Below are 18,287 nucleotides of genomic sequence, written 5' to 3' on the forward strand. Positions count from 1 at the left end.
AAGGCAAGTGAGAGGTCACCCCTGGCGTTCTGCCCACAGCCCTGACCACCTCTTCCCTGCTTCCATCTCCCCTGAGAAATCTCTCCTCCCCAGAATGCAGGTTCCCTGGACCGCCCTGTGCCCCTGCTCACTCCCTGCTTCTATGGGCCCACGCCCCTCCCTCTTAATATGCTGCCTGTGGAAAAAGAGGCAACTGGTTTGACCAGGGCAGAGAAAGGAAGCTGGAGAGGCCTTGCTGAGGAGTCACTGCATCTCTAGGGGGTTATAGAGGGAACATACTCCTTAAACATCACAGACGAAGTGGTGGGACTTGGACATCACTGGCTCCAACTCAATCGGCATTTGACAGGTAAGGGCTCTGTGACCCACAACAGGGCAATGACTTGCACAGAGTGAAAGGCAGGACTGGGCCTGGCCTAGAGGTTGTAGCAGGAGTCCTGTCACACCCCGAACCCCACCCCAGGAACGCAGACCCGTGCCCCGTGCTTACCCCAAAACAGCTGCCCTTTTGCAGCAACGTTGGGTGGGGGTCCAGGAAGGCACTGATGCCATCTTCGTCCTCAGTCACGGCCACCGTGCCCAGGTAGATAAAATAAAAGCTGTTGCCCCCCTGGCCCTTCCTGACGATCACACGCCTGCGACCAAACCTGGGAAAAAAACATGGCCAGTTGACCTGGTAGCAACACAGAGTCTGGTCCCTAAGGGGAGGAGATCTGGACGGGCCGTGCTCCCTGCTCTGGAGTATGAAAGCCCAGACTGGGACTAGAAGGGACCTCAGAACAGCCCATCCCCATCCCCATCAAGCTCGACCCCTTCACTAACATTTGTCCAGACACCCACCTCCATTAGAGGAAGCTGCCGGAGAGCAGAGCCTTTGTCAGTCTGCTTAGGCAATGAACAGTTGTTGAATAAATGAATGAACAAATGCTGGAAGCAATGGATGCGTAGCTAAATGATTACGAGCACTGGCTTTAGGGTCAGACCAGGATCCAAATCCTGGTTTTGCCCTTAGCTGTGGGACACTAGGCAATTCATATCCCCTCTCTGAGCCTCAGTTACTCTTGTCTGTAAAATGCAGATGAGCATACGTAGAAAGAGATGGATAAATGATCTTATTATGATCCCTAATAACTCACTATCCAACTGGGAACCTTTAGGGCAGAGGTACCCAGGTTCAGAGCAAACTAACAGTTCTTAAGCTCAAAGGAGGATAGTTTCTGTATTTCAAATGCAAGTTCAAGTCAAATCTCACTTCTTTTAGTGTTTATTCATTTCCTTCATTCATTCAATAAGTTAGACAAATACCAATGGTGTCTAACAGGTGTAGTGATAAAAAATACAAATTTTGTTCTCAAAATTATGGTTAAATACAAGAAGTAAATAAGGTTTAAAAATGCTTTAAAAGACGTAAGGCACAGGCTAATTCAGAAGCAGAGAGAAAGGGCACTTAACCCAGTTTAGGAAGGCCAGAGAAGGCTCTAGGATGGTGGCTAGAGTCATCCACGTGGCCAGAGAGATGAAAGAGTGTCATAAGCAGAGGGACCACCATGTCCAAAAGCACAGAGATGGCTGGAGGCCTGGCATATTCAAAGAAAGAACAGTAAGCTCCATCAGACAGGACAATGTACAAGCCAGAGGCTTTATCAATAGAGGAAAGAGGCGACAGCCCAGATGACAATGACCAGATGGGAGAAGGCAAGCATATTCAGCCAGGAAATAAGACTTTGGGGATGAGAGAACACAGGCCAGCCTTCATTCCAGGGTAGACCCTCAGAGACCAGAACCTACATTTTGGGAGTGAAGAGATATCTCATACAGCAGATATCTGTTGTTTTCTCTGCCAAGCATCTGGTCACCTTTTTCCACCAACTGCACCCTGATTTTACTTTGGGAGAAACACCTTTTCTTGACTCTTAGACAATCGGAACATCACTAACCCACTGGTGATTCAAGTGAGATCACCCTGGCTCAGAAGGAACTAATCCCAAGGCTCTGACTTGATTGCGAAGAGGTATTCTCTCCTTTCCAATGGACTGAACCTGGAAAGCTAGAAGTTTGGAGCTGTGGCTGTAGCAGCCGGCTTGCCACTATGAAGGGAGAGTCTCAGACAGAGACTCTCCTTTGCATTTGCATAAGTTGCTTATGCAAATGAAGTGCCAAGAGATGGAGAGAGACAGACACAAACATGGGTCCTGGTGACACTGAGCCCCTGAATCCAGCTGAGCCTGAAGCTGGAGAACTATCCCAGGACTTTCAGATACATGAGCCACCAATGCATTCCCTTAGGCTGGGTTTTCTGTCACTAGGGAGTGGAAGAATCCTATCTAATCTGCTAATTCCCAGTCCCAGAAATAGTAATCAGCAACTAGTGGAGGGCTTTAACAATTACCACCTCCTGATGTTCACAAAAAGCCTGTAAAATTCATATTATTATCTTTATATCACTCATGGGGATACTAGGCTCAGAAAGGTTAAGTGGCTTGCCTGAGGTCACACAGCAGACGGCACATTAAATTCCAGAGCTTCTAAGCCTGTGACTCTTTTTCTTTCTGTGACGACATTCTGCCTGCTATAGAATCTTACTTTAAGACAGCAGTGGGGGCTTCCCTGGTGGCGCAGTGGTTGAGAGTCCACCTGCCGATGCAGGGGACACGAGTTCGGGACACGGGTTCGTGCCCCGGTCCGGGAAGATCCCACATGCCGCAGAGCGGCTGGGCCTGTGAGCCATGGCCGCTGAGCCTGCGCCTCCGGAGCCTGTGCTCCGCAACGGGAGAGGCCACAACAGTGAGAGGCCCGCGTACCGCAAAAAAAAAAAAAAAAAAAAAAATAGACAGCAGTGACTCCCTCTCTTTACTGGGCTAGAACAAAGCAGATGGTTCCCTCTGCCTGGAATGTCCCGTCTACACCTCCACTTGTCAAATCTACCTGTTCAAATGCCACCTCTTCTGTGAAACTCCCTTGGCCAAGCTAGCTGGAAGGTTACCTCCTCCTGGCTTATTATCTGCGAAACAGACCCTGCATGGGTCATAAAGGGTCGTCTGTAACCCGTAGTTAGTGTGGTTATGTCTTAGACTGTGACCGCTATGAAGGAAGATAGGGCACAAACCTATAGTGACCTTACATCTTAGATTTCAAGACAGGTTTTACCTCAAATATTCTGCTAGGCTGCCCCCCTGAGGCCACTGAAATGTCCTGGAAATAACTATTTTCACACGTACCTCTTAGGCTTCTCTACTACAAGGGATTTACAAGGTCCTTTTTTGTGTGTGTCACGGAGCAGTTGACAATCTGGTGAAGGTTTCACAGAACAATGTTTTAAATGTATAAAATAATATACATTAGAATTACAGTTAAGAAAAAACCAAGTTTGTGATATAGCAATATATGTGCCTCTTCATTAAGGCACTGAAAAACAAGAGCCAGCAGCAGATCTAATAACTACCATCATTTCAAAGATGTGATAAATATAAATTATCTTTTGAGAAATCTGCAGCAACTTGAATATGTCATAATACCTGTATTTTTTTATTTATAAAAAAAAATATACAGGGACTTCCCAGGTGGTCCAGTGGTTAAGAATCCACCTCCCAATGCAGGGGATGCGGGTTTGATCCCTGGTCAGGGAACTAAGATCCCACATGCCACAGGGCAACTAAGCCCGCATGCCACAACTAGAGAGAAGCCTGCGTGCTGCAACGAAAGATCCTGCGTGCCACAACTAAGACCCGACACAGCCAAATAAATAAATAGTATGCAGTGGTTTGTTACCTACATTCATGACTGAAGGAAATTATAAATTTCAGAGGTTAATGAAAATACAGATATAATATTTTTTCTCATCCAAGTTCACAGACTCTTGCCCTAGTTGTTCCTACCTGGATGTAGTACCTCATCTGTGATCCCCTCTGGCTTTTAGGGCCTGGATTTGAGTCTCGGCTCTGCTACTTATTTTCTGGGTGAACTAGGATGACTTATTTCCCCGCCAAGCCTCAGTTTCCTGATCTGAAAAATGAGGGAATTAGACTAGATCCTTTCTGAGGTTCCAACCAGATCCTCTCCAGACTCAGTGACTCCTTAATTCTGGGTAGATTCTCAGTGAATGGCTGAGACACAGTGGGCCGCAGTCATAACGGTGAGCACCAAGGTGAAGTGACAGGTTTCTCACGGCTGACACCCCGCAGAGGGGCTGGTAGACCCGCCGTGGCCTTCGCAGCCGGGCCCTTCTTGCCCAGCCCAGCCCCAGCCCAGGGGCCAAGGGATGTGCCCCTCACTGACCGTTCAAAGCGCATGACCTTGGCCAGGAGCAGCTGCAGGGGCTCCGAGTAGTTCCGGTAACTATCCAGAACCTGCAGGAGGTTACAGAGGGACTGGATCTCGCGCTCTGTCCTCCAAGCGGGCTTCTTCTGCGTGATCTGAATGGCCCTTGGAGGGAAGTGACCCTGGAAAGAGAGAGCCAAAGTGACACAGAGAGCCCAGCAGTTTCCCCCAGGGGCTAGCAGGCAACTCCCCACACTCCTGCTTTCACAGTCCCACTTCCCATACAATAGTGGCTGACAGGTAATGAGTGCTTCCTGCGTGCCAGGCATCGGGATAGGCAACTTACACACACCGTCTCATTGAATCTTTACCTAAAGAAGCGAGGCATGCTTATTATCCCCTTTGACAGATGAAGACATTCAGGCAGGATTATTACCTAGATTTGTTACATGCCAAGGCCTGTATCCCCAACTACTGATCATACTACCTCTGCTGTTCACTGACCACGCCCCCAAGTCAATAATGGGGCTCCCTGGGCTCCAAGGGCCCTTTGACACACTTCAGTCAGGGGAGACCTCCCCTGCCTCAGCCTATACCTCAGCATGCTCCGGGAGCCTAAGGAACAAAGAGAGCCTACAGAGACTCTTAGCTAACCTTCAGCAGCCAGGACTCGTGGACCAGGGGGCGGGCAGATCTACCCATTCGCTCACCACTCCTACCTGCGGGGAAATGGCACTGTGAGTTGTTAAACGCCCCGCACTGGCTGCCCGTGGCACTCAGGAGAAGATGTTAACTCCTACCACAGCCTGGGGCCCCACATGGTCTGACTCCCTACCTGCCTACTGCCCTCCAACCTCTCCTCCTGCTTCTCCCCTCATTCTCTAGCCTTCTATCCATCTCTTGCACGTGCCAAGCTCACTTCTGTCTTTAGATCTTTGCTTGGGCTGTTTCCTCTGCCTGGAATGTTCTTCCCCTGGGTTTTCACATGGATATGGCTGCCGCCTCCTCCTCCTCCTCATTCTGCTCTCAGCTCATATGGTGCCACATCCTCAGGGAGTTCCTTCTGCATCATCTGAGCTAAAATAGCAGGCCCCCTTTCCAGCACTCTGTGAGCTCTGAATCATTCTCTTCAAAGCATTTAATACTTTCTGAAATGACCTTATTCTTTTTTTGTTAATGTGGATATTATCTGTCATTTCCCACCCTACACACACACACACACACACACACACACACACACACACACACACGTGTAGAACTGCGCTGTCCACTATGGCAGCCAACAGCCACATGTGACTACTTAAATTTAATTAGATAAAAAACAAGCCCCTCAGTCACACTAACGACAAGTGTTCAGTAGCTACATGTGTCTGCTGGCTACTGTTTTGGATAATGCAGACTACTAAACATTTCCATTGTCACAGAAAGTTCCATCGGACAAAGGTGCTCTAGAATATAAGCCCCAATATAAACACAATAGTGGCCTTGTCTACCTTGTTTCCCACTCTAGAATAATGTCTCATCTGTAGTGGACACTCAACAAAATACATATTTATGGAAGGAAGGAATGAACACCGGCAGTCTTACATAACAGTAACTGTCATAGAAGCAAAAGGAAAGTGGGACATGATGCAGAATTCTGATCTTCACAACGACAGACGGAAAGGCAGTGTAGCACAGTGGTTGAAAGCACGCAGGCTATGCTGCCAGGTGCCTGGGTTTGAACTTTGTCCTGCGACTTCCCATTTGCGTGTCCTGGCACAAGTCTCTTCTCCCGGAGCCCGTTTCCCTACCTGATGATAACAGAAACTACATGTACAAATAGCAGGGTTAATACATGTCAAGGGCTTACAATGTGCATGGCACAGAGCAAGGGCTATGGAAGTGCTGGTCTTTTTTATGGTCTGAATCCAATCTTTCTCCTTTCTCTCTCTTACTATCAATAACCCATTAGGATTTCTATCATAGGGTCTATTTATGGTAAACCAGATGCCTCTGGCTTCTATGAACCAAACTTATTTTTCGGGCCCACTTAGGGCCCTAATTCCTTCAGGAAATCCTTCTTATTACCCCTAACCCTTGAGACTCCCTTCTGTGGATTCCTACAGAAGTGAAAATTTGTTATTAACTTCCTGGGTAAGTTTCATCACCTTAACTCCTAATTAGCTCCTTAAGGGAAGGTGCGAATGTTACACAACCTAGCACAGTCATCCTTGTCCTTCAGTATCCACAAGGTGGGGAGGAAGGATTGGTTCTGGGACCCCTGCCAATACCAAAATCTGCAGATGCTCAAGTCCCTTACCTAAAATGGTGTAGTATTTGTACATCCTCCTGTATACTTTAAATCATCCCTAGATTACTTATAATACCTAACGCAATGTACATACTATGTAAATAGTTGCAAATACAATAAATAGTTGCTGTCTGCAAGCAGTATTCAAGTTTTGCTTTTTGGAACTTTCTGGAATTTTTCTTTTCTGAATATTTTCTATCCATGGTCAGTTGAATCCACGGATGTGGAACCTGCAGATACAGACACCTGACTGTATTCCCCACCACCAGACACAGATCTAGCCCTACCTTAGGAGCTCATAAAAATATCTGGAATGGGGAAAAGGGAATAGTATTCAAACAGAGCCCTGCCTGTTTCTCACACACCATTTCTCAGCGCTGTCACCCTCACTCACTTCAGGCCAGCCATCTCCTCAGTGTGTTCATCTAGCATACAGGAAGGATAAAGGAAAATAAGAGGGGCTGCCCATAATGCTACCACCCAGAACTAGCCATTTACATGTGACATTCTTGTTGCCTGCCTTTTTCTTATGCATAAATAAAAATTTTGAAAATAACATAATACATGACTATTTTCCATTAAAAATCAGAACAATATATATAGTTAAAATCCCCTTGTACCATGTCACCAGTAACCCAGACCTGCTCTCCACCACCAGTTAACCATTTATATATATTATTATATACTTATATGTGTGCCCACAGAATATGTATAGAATTGTTTTATTTTTATTTGCATAAATGTTAGACTGCTGACATCGTTTATGCAACTTGCCTTTTTTCACTCAATATTTTTTTAAACCATGTTTTAGAAATGTACCCATTGTTTCCAATGTCTCACAAATGCTATAATAAATGAGTCTATGATTCTAAGCCTCTATAATTCTTAGGATTCTTTCTGAGAAGGTTAGCATTAGTAGACTATATGGAAGTTGAGTTTTCCAGTGTTGTCTGAGAGACAGCTTATATATGTATAAATGTGTGTGTGTGTGTGTTTGTGTATCACCTTGATCGAGATGTAATTCACACAACATAATGATTTCACCATTTAAAGTGCACAGATCAATTTTTAGTGTATTCACAGAGTAGTACATCACCACAGTGGGTTTTAGAACCTTTTAATCATCACCCTAAAAAGAAACCTGGTACCCATTCGCAGTCACTAAAAGGGTAGGTTTTTAAATCGGGTCTCTACTCTCCATGTCTGTGCTGGAGACAGAGCCAGTGATAACTCATTCAAAAGGCAGAAAGGCCTTGCCTATATGATGGACTTTTCCTCTGTACTCGCCTCTCTTTCTGTTGCTATGCACAGAATTGCCTCCATCTCCAGATCTCTGTGGCTCTCAGACAGACCCCTAGTTTCTCCTGTCTGAAGGGTGAAACTTGGGTAACCTTCAATGCACAGTGTCAGGTCACACTGGCTGGTCTCGAAAACTGAAGAAAACTCAGAATTTGGAGGACTTTACTGTGCTTCATATATAATGGGGCATGAGAAATTAGATTATGCCCAGGGGAGGCAGTCAACAGAAGCCACACCTTGGTTCCAAAGGAGGAGGAGGCAGCAGGGTGGCACAGGTGGTCCTGGTACCAGTTATAAAGCTCTGTTCTCCCTGCTTTTCCTAGAGAAAAACCAGCATGTCTGCTCCAGGCCAGGGTCAAGTCAGGTCTACATTGGTGAGAACTTCAGATCTTCCTTATAAATAAGGAAGCCCCTTAATTAAAATTTAAATTAAAATTTTAATTTTAATTTAATATCCAGGATTTGGTGGGGAGAAGCCAGGAAGATAATAATGCTTGAAATTTGGAGAACAAATCACATAGTGCAAATGACATGAAGGCATTCCCTTCTCAGAATGGCCATCCGAGCACAGGTGAGAGACAGCTGTGCCCAGCATCTATCAGAAAGTTTCGGGCAGAGCCAGAATCCACACACAGGCCAGTGCTTTTCCCACCACCTTGATTATTTCTCCTCTCTCTGGGGTTCTCACATCCTCTCCTTTGCCTTCTACGGTTTTCCCACTGGTCCAAGCACAGGCGATCTCCCGTGCTGGTTCTGCTCAGCTATAACGCAACAATGGGTTTGGGGTTCAGCTGGGTGGGAGAGGGGGAAGGCTCGCAGTCTTGGGATGCCAGAACTGAAAGGGATCACCAAGGTCAGCTATTTTATAGGTGAGGAAACTAAGTGGCTAGCTCAGGGTGGCACACTGGGTTGGTGGCAGAACCTGGTCTGAACTCAGCTATCCTGATACCCAGCCCAGGGCTTCTTTCAGGCTATGATACGAAAAAAAAAAAAAATTCCCAGCAGCAAAGTCAGAGCTGTCTATACATACCGACTCTGCAATGAAGTCCACAGTATCAAATGTGATTCGGCTTTGCTTCTTTTTCTGGGGAAAAAAAAAAAAAAAGGAAGGGGGGCTGCAGAGTGGAAGGAGAATCAGCAAGACTGTTTCTAGAATTTTGCACTGAAACCCTTCTGCGTACCTGGGCCACTGTGGTAGGCAGCAAGCCTTGGGAAACCTCCTACCAGCTGGGCCTCTCATGTCCACCTCCGCTCAAAAGCCCCAGCTCCACATAAGACTTGGGACCAGCATTGACAATGTATTATTATGGAGGCAGAGAAAGATGGGGGTGGGGAGAGGGAAAGGAGGATAAAGAGAAGAAGGATGGAGAGAGAAAAGGAAGAGGGAAAAGAAGTAAAAAAAAAAAAAAAAAAAAAAGGAAAGTATAGAGAAAAGAAAGAAAAGAGGGATAAAAAGGAAGGAACAAATGAAGCCAACCTTCATTAAGTGCCTGTAACGAGCCAGGCATGGCTTATCTTATTCCATTTCATCATCAGGACAAAGCAGGTACTACTGAGCAGCTCCACTGAGGACCTGAAGTGGGTGAAGGAAGTTGCCCAAAAATCACACAGTGAGGAAATGGTCCTCATCTGAAGGATGGCCAGGAAGAAGAGGTATAGGAGGTCTTAGGGATGAACTAATTCAACCCTATTTCCTAATAGATGCAGAGAGGATGTGGAAAGCGTAGAGAAAGGGGCAGAGAGGGAGGAAAAAGATATGTAGCGGGGGAGTAGCAGGGGAGGAAAGGGACAAACAAGGCCCTGAACAGCATCCTGGGGCAAACCAGGACTCCCCATTCATCTCTCTGGGCACACCTTACATCCTTCCCCAGAGCCCACTCGGTTCCCTGTCCCCTCCCTCCATTTATAGTTTATACATCCATGTGGTGCTTCTCAGAGAGGCCAATGAAAGACGTGATGTTCAGAAAGATCTGGATTCACATACTCCACTGAAAACCAGTCTACGGCTCTCTCTGCCCGACACTATGCCCCAACCCCCTGGCTCCCTGCCCGGAAGCCATATGACCCCCATAGGCTGTCCCTGAGACGCTTCTGCTCTGCTCAAGGCCATCCTGACAGAGCAATGTTGTTAGGTTTAGCCTCACACTCCCATGATGACAAGCCTGACTCTGGTCTTCAGCTTCCAGCTGCCCAGGCACCAACCCAGGTCTTCTGGTAACCACAGACTCCTGGTCTCCAGGGCCCTTCGCTTCACCACTGCGTGACTCCCGGAGTCAGAAGGTCCTTCCTGAGGTTACGATGCTCCTGCTCCAACCCTTCTCATCTCACGACCCAATAACAGGGCAGAATCTGGCTGCAGATTTGTTTGGTTTGGCCACCAAAATGTCTTAAAAATATATGAATTTGAATGTCTGTAGATGGGGCAAGCCCTTCCCCTCAAGCTGCCCCCAGGTGCCTACTCCCTGCTTCGTCTTAAACTCAGCCACATATACACAGTTACATTAGCTGCTGGTCCCTTAGAAACCAACCTAACACACCTTCTTTTCCCCATCACCACCCCTCCACGCCCCTCTCCTTGGCTGCTAGGCTTCAGAAACCATTGTGGGAAATGTTTTGGAGGCAATCGCTGGATGCAGTGGGGAGGCACGACTGGCACAGTAGGAATCTGGGCAGGGTTTGTCTAGGTATTGGCTGGGGAAACTTTGGAGCCCTGGAGAGTAATGAAGACACCCTTGGGGACCCAGAACAAGTTAAGAGAATGGTGATCAACTTTTCTGAGCCAAAAAGGGGCTCAGGATCTACCACTGGGATAAAATATTTGAAATTGGGACCTTCCAGAAAATCTAGAAAGCAAGGTCACCAGAGAGGCCCTGCAAATGTCCCCTTCTTGTCTAGGTGGGGGGGACAGGAAAGAAGGCAGAGAAGATGAACAGTTGCTAAGTATTCGGGAAATCCTGGCTCCATTGTGGCTCCTGGATTTCTTCTGGCTGTTTTGATCACCCTTGGAATGGAGATGGCTTCTTCCCCACTCTTGATGTTTCTCTCTACGTGGAGGGAGTTGTACTAGCAGAACAATACCAGCCCCTCTCCTTTCACACTGAGAAGGAGTGACTTAAACTCTTTGGTGAATTTGGAAGGAGAAACCGGGCACGATCATCCCCTTCTCCATCCCTCCAAGCCCACATTCTGCTCTGCCCTTCCCTGCTGTGAGTGTAGGGCAGGAGACCCTGCTACTGCAGTGAATGCCTGCCTTGGTCCAGCACTGCCTGTGACTGGGGTCGTCGATAAGGCTGTCCAACTCTGGGGTTTAGTATTAGGTAACCCTCTGGCTTGATGACACCTGTCAGCTTCTCCAATGTAAGTTTTGTCATTAATAAAAGTGACAGCTCAGTCTCCCATCTGCTTTACCCTTTGTCTTCTCTCTCAGTTGATTCAGAACTTGGGCTGGGAAGTGAGGTGCTATTTATTGGACCCCTTTAAACCGTGTATAAACCTGCTAAGCCCAGCAGCTTACATCCCAGAAAGAGAAGATAGGGTGCTTTCTGTGAGCAGTCTCAATGATCTGATATTTCCGAAACCCTCTGAGGCCTTGGCGGAACATTCTACACACTCGGTTCATCGTAATGATATCCATGGTGAGCTGGTACAGCCCCTGTGGAAACAAAACAAACAAGATCTGTGGAAACCATCTGTTTTCAACAGTCAACAGCAGGCTGGATAGTGTGAACAAGGTGAAATGTAATAGGATTAAATGCAGTGCTGTTGCTGGAACCATAGTTACATCTTTAGGGAGTTTTCAAGCCTGTTGAAATCATATTGGTAGCTTGAAATTGGCCATGGTGGGAGTATTTATGCCACAGAAACTGGCAACTACTACAAGTGGTGGCATCTCCCTCCCCAGGAGCCTGTTAAAACATTCACCAGCACAGCTTTAGTTAACTGTCAAGTCCTTCACTTCGCTCCAGAAAATAATGTGCGCAAGTAACGGCACGCGGCACGCCGTGAGGGGTGATGTGAAGAGCCTGCATGATGGAATCAGATGTATCTGAGGGAAGAATGGTCAGAGAGATGCAACAATCCTGGCTTTGAAGGCAGAGAAAGGGCCATGAGCCAAGGAATGTGGGTGGTCTGTAGAAGATAGAAAGTCAAGGAAATGAATTCTTCCCTCCACTCTCGAGAAAGGAACACAGCCCGGCTAACACCTGGATTTTAACCTGTGCCAGACTTCTAGCCTCCAGAAGATAATGTGTGTTTGTTTGTTTTAATTTATTTATTTTTTGCCTGTGCCGTGCAGCATGCAAGATATTAATTCCCCAACCAGGGATCGAAACTGTGCCCCCTGCACTGGAAGCACGGAGTCTTAACCACTGGACCACCAGGGAAGTCCCAATGTGTGTTGCTTTAAGCCACTAAAGTGTGGTACAGCAGTCAAAAGAAAACTAATATAACACCTAATCCAAGACAAGCCATTCTATCTTTTCCCTGGGAATTTGGAATTGGAGCTGAGAACAAATCAGCCTCTCCATCCCAATATGAATTGAGGAGTAAGGGCAGTCACCCTCTACCTGCCAAGTAAATATAAGGGACAGGGAAACAAGTTCAACACCAAAGAGACAAATCCAGAATGTAAAACAATCTACAAGTCATCTAACCCAGTTTCTTCAAAAAGTCAGCTGCAAGGGCTTCCCTGGTGGCGCAGTGGTTAAGAATCTGCCTGCCAACGCAGGGGACACAGGTTTGAGCCCTGGTCTGGGAAGATCCCACATGCCGCGGAGCAACTAAGCCCGTGCACCACAACTACTGAGCCTGCACTCTAGAGCCCGTGAGCCACAACTACTGAGCCTGTGTGCCACAACTACTGAGGCTGTGTGCCCCAACTACTGAGCCTGTGCACCTAGAGCCCGTGCTCCACAAGAGAAGCCACCACAACGAGAAGCTCATGCACCACAACGAAGAGTAGCCCTCGCTCGCCGCAACTAGAGAAAGCCCACGCACAACAACAAAGACCCAATACAGCCAAATAAATAAATTTATTAAAAAAAAGAGAGACATACAAACAAATGCAAAATATGAACCTTGATTGGCTCCTGGTTCATAATAACAAGCTGTAAAAGACGTTTGAGGGACAAATAAGAAAAATACATCCGGTAGAGTCACGGGACTGGAATTGGCACTAGAGTGTGTGTCAATGGGGGTAAAGCTCACACAATTTTGAGTGGAAAAAAGGTGAAATGAGATGCCATTTATGATACCATTTTTAAAAATGTGCTGCATACTGCAGGTTCTTATGGATACACACAGATATAATAAAAAATTTTTAAACATAGGAAGGGTACATATCAATCTCAGGAAAGTGGTTGCCAGTGAGGAGAAAGGGAGTGAGATAGTGAGGCGATCTACCTGTAACTATAATATTTTTAAAAAATTATATATCTAGGGCTTCCCTGGTGGCGCAGTGGTTGAGAGTCCGCCTGCCGATGCAGGGGACATGGGTTCGTGCCCCGGTCTGGGAAGATCCCACATGCCATGGAGTGGCTGGGCCCGTGAGCCATGGCCACTGAGCCTGCGCGTCCGGAGCCTGTGCTCCGCAACGGGAGAGGCCACAACAGTGAGAGGCCCGCGTACTGCAAAAAAAAAAAAAAATTATATATCTAAAGGAAATATGGGGAAAAGCTTTATTAATAAAATTAATATTTATTGAATACAATTTGCCATTGTCAGGCTCTATTCTAAGCCTATTATATGTATTGACTTATTTAATCCTCAATAATAAATCTATGTAGCAGGTATTGTTATCATCACCCTTTACAGAGGAGAAAACAGGCACAGCAAATCAAGTAACTTGCCTAATACTAATATTAGCCACATGACTAATAGGTGATAGGGATTTAAACCCAGGAAGTCTGGCTCCAGAGTCCGTAAGTTTAACCTATTACTCTACCCTGATGCTGGGCCTTATTCTCTCTGACTCTCCTAATAGCAAGAAGGGTGAGTACAGAGCAGTCCTCAGGGGCTCAAAGTGTAGCCAATGCCAAGGGCAGAGTAGGCTACAGGGCAGGGGTCAGAATTCATTCTTTCCTTTGTGACTCCAAAAGGTACAGGGTGGCCACGTTTATCCGAGGCCGCCTCCTACACCTGCCTCTCCTTCCCTCAAAGTACCTGTTTGTTCAGTCTTCCACTGTTCCCTCCCGGGGTCCTTGACACTCCTCACCAATTCCTTCTTCACGATCTGCCAGGAATGGGACACCACAAATCTCTTCATGGTTCCTGAGTTGGCAAATGGTGCAACAGCCCCTTTGTTTTTCAAGGGTAGGACCACAAGTCTTTCCCCAAGAATCCAGTTATACTAGAAACAAAGTTTCCCTCAGTGGCAAGGTAAGAGCTCCTCTCCATTCCTCATCCCCAACCAACAGTGGCTGGAAGCCTCGTTCTAACGAATCTATTCTCAGAACCTCCTTATGTCACACTGGAAGAGTCTGGAAGGAAGAGAGGGCAGTGGGAAGTAACTGGAATCTGGGAATCTAACATTTAGTGCACACTCCGAGGTATTATCTTAGTTAATCCTCACAACTGTTATAAGGTGAGGGACTTCACACCCACTCCCTGCATGAGGCTAAGGCTCAAAGTAGCTAAATGACTGCCAGAGCCACAGGGCCAGCTTAAGGAAAGTAGGAGGCTTCTGGGCTTGGCGTGAGGACATCCAAAACCTCAGCCTGGGGACCACTCTGAGGCTTAGAAATTGGAGATGACCCTGGAGTGTAGGTGCCTGGCACTATTCTATAAATCTTGTTAAACCAGCAAATCAGGAACACTCAGCAAACTGGAAGTCCTCAACCAAATGGGGTGCCAAATGTTAAAAGGTATTTGGTGACTGAAAATCAATGACTCTGAGGTCCTTCCAAAAGTGAAGCATACAGGTTATAAAGTACTTTTTTCGGGCCTCCCTGGTGGCGCAAGTGGTTGAGAGTCCGCCTGCCGATGCAGGGGATACGGGTTCGTGCCCCGGTCTGGGAGGATCCCATATGCCGCGGAGCGGCTGGGCCCGTGAGCCATGGCCGCTGAGCCTGCGCGTCCGGAGCCTGTGCTCCGCAACGGGGGAGGCCACAACAGTGAGAGGCCCGCATACCGCAAAAAAAAAAAAAAAAAAGTACTTTTTTCTACTAGATCAAAGATGGCAGCTGAAAATCCCAACTTGCTCTTGTACTAGAATCCTCAGTAAAAGACTGTGATTTCAAGTTACCGCCTGATGTGCCATTCTTATCCAGCTAAGCACCCCCAAACTGACAGCGAAATGGAAGGGTACTGAATACAGTGAGGACAGCTGGACAGCTGGGAAGAAATATTCAGGCTCTAAATTACTAAATTCAAAGGCCATCACTCCTGGGATGAGACACTAATCACTTACAGAGGTGAGAAGAGATAGAACTGGTTTTTCCCCCTTACCTGGAGAAAAAATGTAAAGAACTTAGGAAGAAACAGAGGAAGAGAACATTTCGATAAAAGAGAGAAAGAGAGAGAAGCAGTGTGGAGTTTTTGCCTCCCCAACCCCAGACCTAGTCTTGAGGAAGAAAATATAAGAAGATCTCCTACAAATATTTAGAGGGTTTCAGAGAGAAACGACTACTGGATGTGGGGAAAGCAAAAGAGACAGTAGGAGGTAGATATGGACAGGGGGGTGTCCCATCAGTCCCCTGAGTTGCCCCGGAGTTGCCTCAGGATCCAAGTGACATGGAGAGGACCAGGCTAATGAGGGGCGTTAGAGGATGCCGGTAGGTAGAACCAAAAACCTGATGGAACCTCAAAAGTAGACTCTCCCAACTTCATCTGTTGCCAGCTGTGGTCGTCTCACTAGAATAAAGCTATAAAGATACATGAAGAAAGGGCAGGGCTTGTTCAGGGAGCATAAGATGTGGCTGGAAAGTGAGACGCCCAGGAGGTATGGCAGGAAGTGGGGTTAAACTGGCAGAGGCCACGAACCAGCCACCCATGGGCCAAACTGAGCTTGCAGACCGCTTTATTTGACCCACATGGTGTTTTGGTTAAAATATTGTGAAAACTTAACTTCTTTATCTTTAGTTGGGGAATGGGCTCTCCAATTCAACAAAGTCCTCACCTCACACAACTGTGTTACCTGTGAGCATGTTACCTATTTGCAACCCCTGGTATAGGATCTATATGGCCTCTTTCAGGTCTAAAATCCTCTGACTATAATCAGGGGTTGCAAAATGGTAGTCTACAGGCCATATCTAGCCTGCTGGCAAGTTTTGACAGAGTTTTCAAAAATTTTTGAATCAGGGCCTCCCTGGTGGCGCAGTGGTTGAGAGTCCGCCTGCCGATGCAGGGGATACGGGTTCGTGCCCCGGTCTGGGAGGATCCCATATGCCGCGGAGCGGCTGGGTCCGTGAGCCATGGCCGCTGGGCCTGCGCATCCGGAGCCTGTGCTCCGCAACGGGGGAGGCCACAACAGTGAGAGGCCCGCATACCACAAAAAAAAAAAAAAAAAAAAAAAAAAAAAAAATTTTTGAATCAGTTGTCAACACTTAAATACTGGGATTTTATGAGTCATTTTCCAGGAAAAAATAATTTACCAAAGTGACCCAAATAGAAAACATCTAATAGACTAATTTTCATAGGAGAAACAGAGAAAGTTGTAACAGAGCTTTCTCACCACCACTACCACCAAAAAAGAAAAGAGTACCAGGTCCTGAAGTTTTCACAGGCAATGTCTGATAATCCTGATGTTTCTTAAACTGTTCCAGAGCATAAAAAGAAGGAAAACTTTCAAATTCTATTAAGCAAGGAGAATACTGATACTAAAACCTGATAAAGGTAGCATAAAAAGAGAAAGCTAGAGATTCATTTCACTTACGAATATTGTTTTAAAAATCTTAAATAAAATATTAAGCAAATGAAATTCAATAGCACACTTTAAAATAGCATATCATTCCAGGAATGCAAGGATGGTCAATAGAGAATGCATAAATATAATGTTATGTTAGATGACTAAGGAGAAGAATCATCTGCTCTTCTTCATCCATTAAAAACAATTTTTGAGAGAGGCACACACATTAACGAACATGTCATTCTTCTTGGCATTTGGGGCTCCAAAGGGCTTAGCATGCCTCTGTCAGGGAGGAAGAAATTTTCCTCTTCTGTACCCTTTTAGGTTCTTCTGGCTGGTCTAAGAATTAAATTGACATGAGACAGATTAACAGGAGAAAATCAAACAAAAGTTTAATAACATGTATACTTGGGAGAGACCTGGGAAAACTGAGTAATTTGCCAAAATGGCCAAAATCCTCACCTTAAATTTCAGCTTCTTCAGCTAAAAACGAAAGAGGATGTTGGGGGTTGTGGTTTGGGACTTCAAAGGGGAGGAAGGCAATTTTACATGGAGATAGAAGAAAACAAATATTTGGTAAACAAATGTTTCCTGGGTCATGCAGAGACAATGGGACACACAATGGACTCTGATCACTAAGGTCCTGCACGTTTCCCCTACCACACTCAGCTCATAGTCTCTGCAGGTATCTCTGGCATTAGCTCTATTCTAGGCCCTTAATCTAAATTCTCTAGGCAGCTAAGGGGGAGGTAAAAAGAAAGACTTCCTGAGGTTTCTGTTTCTTAAAAATAATCAGGTTAAATTAATCTTAATGCCAAAGAGACACATTTTGGGGTGGGAAATTTTGCTCCCCTACCCCTCAGGGCTGTCCCATTGGTTGAGGGCTGCTCCTAAAGGCATTCACTCGCCAGCATTTCTGGGCTGAGCTATCCAGTGGCAGAACAAGCCCTCTGGCAAAGGTGTTCAGAGTAGGAACCCATCGTGTCAGTGAAGAAACGGCAAGTGCTGAGAAGACACAGAGAGTTCAGGTCCATAGAGAAGGCCTGGGACTGAGGTCTCAGGGGAAGAGAGCTGGCAGGGCCCTGAGTCCTCCAGAGAAGGGCATGCACCTTGAAGGCAGAACCAACAACACCTTCTGTTGAACACTGGGACTGTGATGCAAGGCCTGGCTCTGGGAGCCTCCCTGGGACCACTGGCACCAAGGAGAAGCAGGGCATGAATCAGGGAAACACACAGACACGCCATCTTTGTAATGCTGCAGTTGCCAAGCTCCATCTGCCGGGAAGAGGAAAAAACTAAAACAATTTCACCCACACAAAACCCTTGTCCTAAGGAGCTTCACTAATGACCTTAAAGGACTTCCTGCCAGCCTGGAATTCTACTCTAGTCCCCTCTCCATGCACAACTCCAACAAATAGCTTGACCAGGAAGAACTCACTTCACTTGAAGGGAAGTTATAGTAAAAAAATAAATAGCACCAGACCTATATAAATATATTACAGAGAAGTGGGAGGGGGGGGAGGCAGGGAACAAGGAAAACAAATATTAGATAAAAGGCACTCACCAAAAAAAAAAAAAAATTAACATGAAACAGAT

The 18,287-nt window shown here is 46.4% G+C and overlaps 1 protein-coding gene across 1 annotated transcript in view; it reads right to left on the reverse strand.

The window, feature by feature from the left end:
- Positions 1 to 18,287, reverse strand: part of CNBD2 (cyclic nucleotide binding domain containing 2) — a 64,644-nt gene that overhangs the window by 36,674 nt on the left and 9,683 nt on the right. The window contains exons 3-6 of the mRNA XM_060120418.1: positions 11,364 to 11,501; positions 8,880 to 8,933; positions 4,276 to 4,439; positions 491 to 647 (exon numbers count right to left, since the gene is read on the reverse strand). Of these exons, the coding sequence (XP_059976401.1) occupies positions 491 to 647; positions 4,276 to 4,439; positions 8,880 to 8,933; positions 11,364 to 11,501 (513 nt within the window). The remainder of the gene's footprint in view (positions 1 to 490; positions 648 to 4,275; positions 4,440 to 8,879; positions 8,934 to 11,363; positions 11,502 to 18,287) is intronic.

The sequence above is a fragment of the Mesoplodon densirostris genome, chromosome 16 (assembly GCF_025265405.1).
Source record: "Mesoplodon densirostris isolate mMesDen1 chromosome 16, mMesDen1 primary haplotype, whole genome shotgun sequence".
NCBI lineage: Eukaryota > Metazoa > Chordata > Mammalia > Artiodactyla > Ziphiidae > Mesoplodon > Mesoplodon densirostris.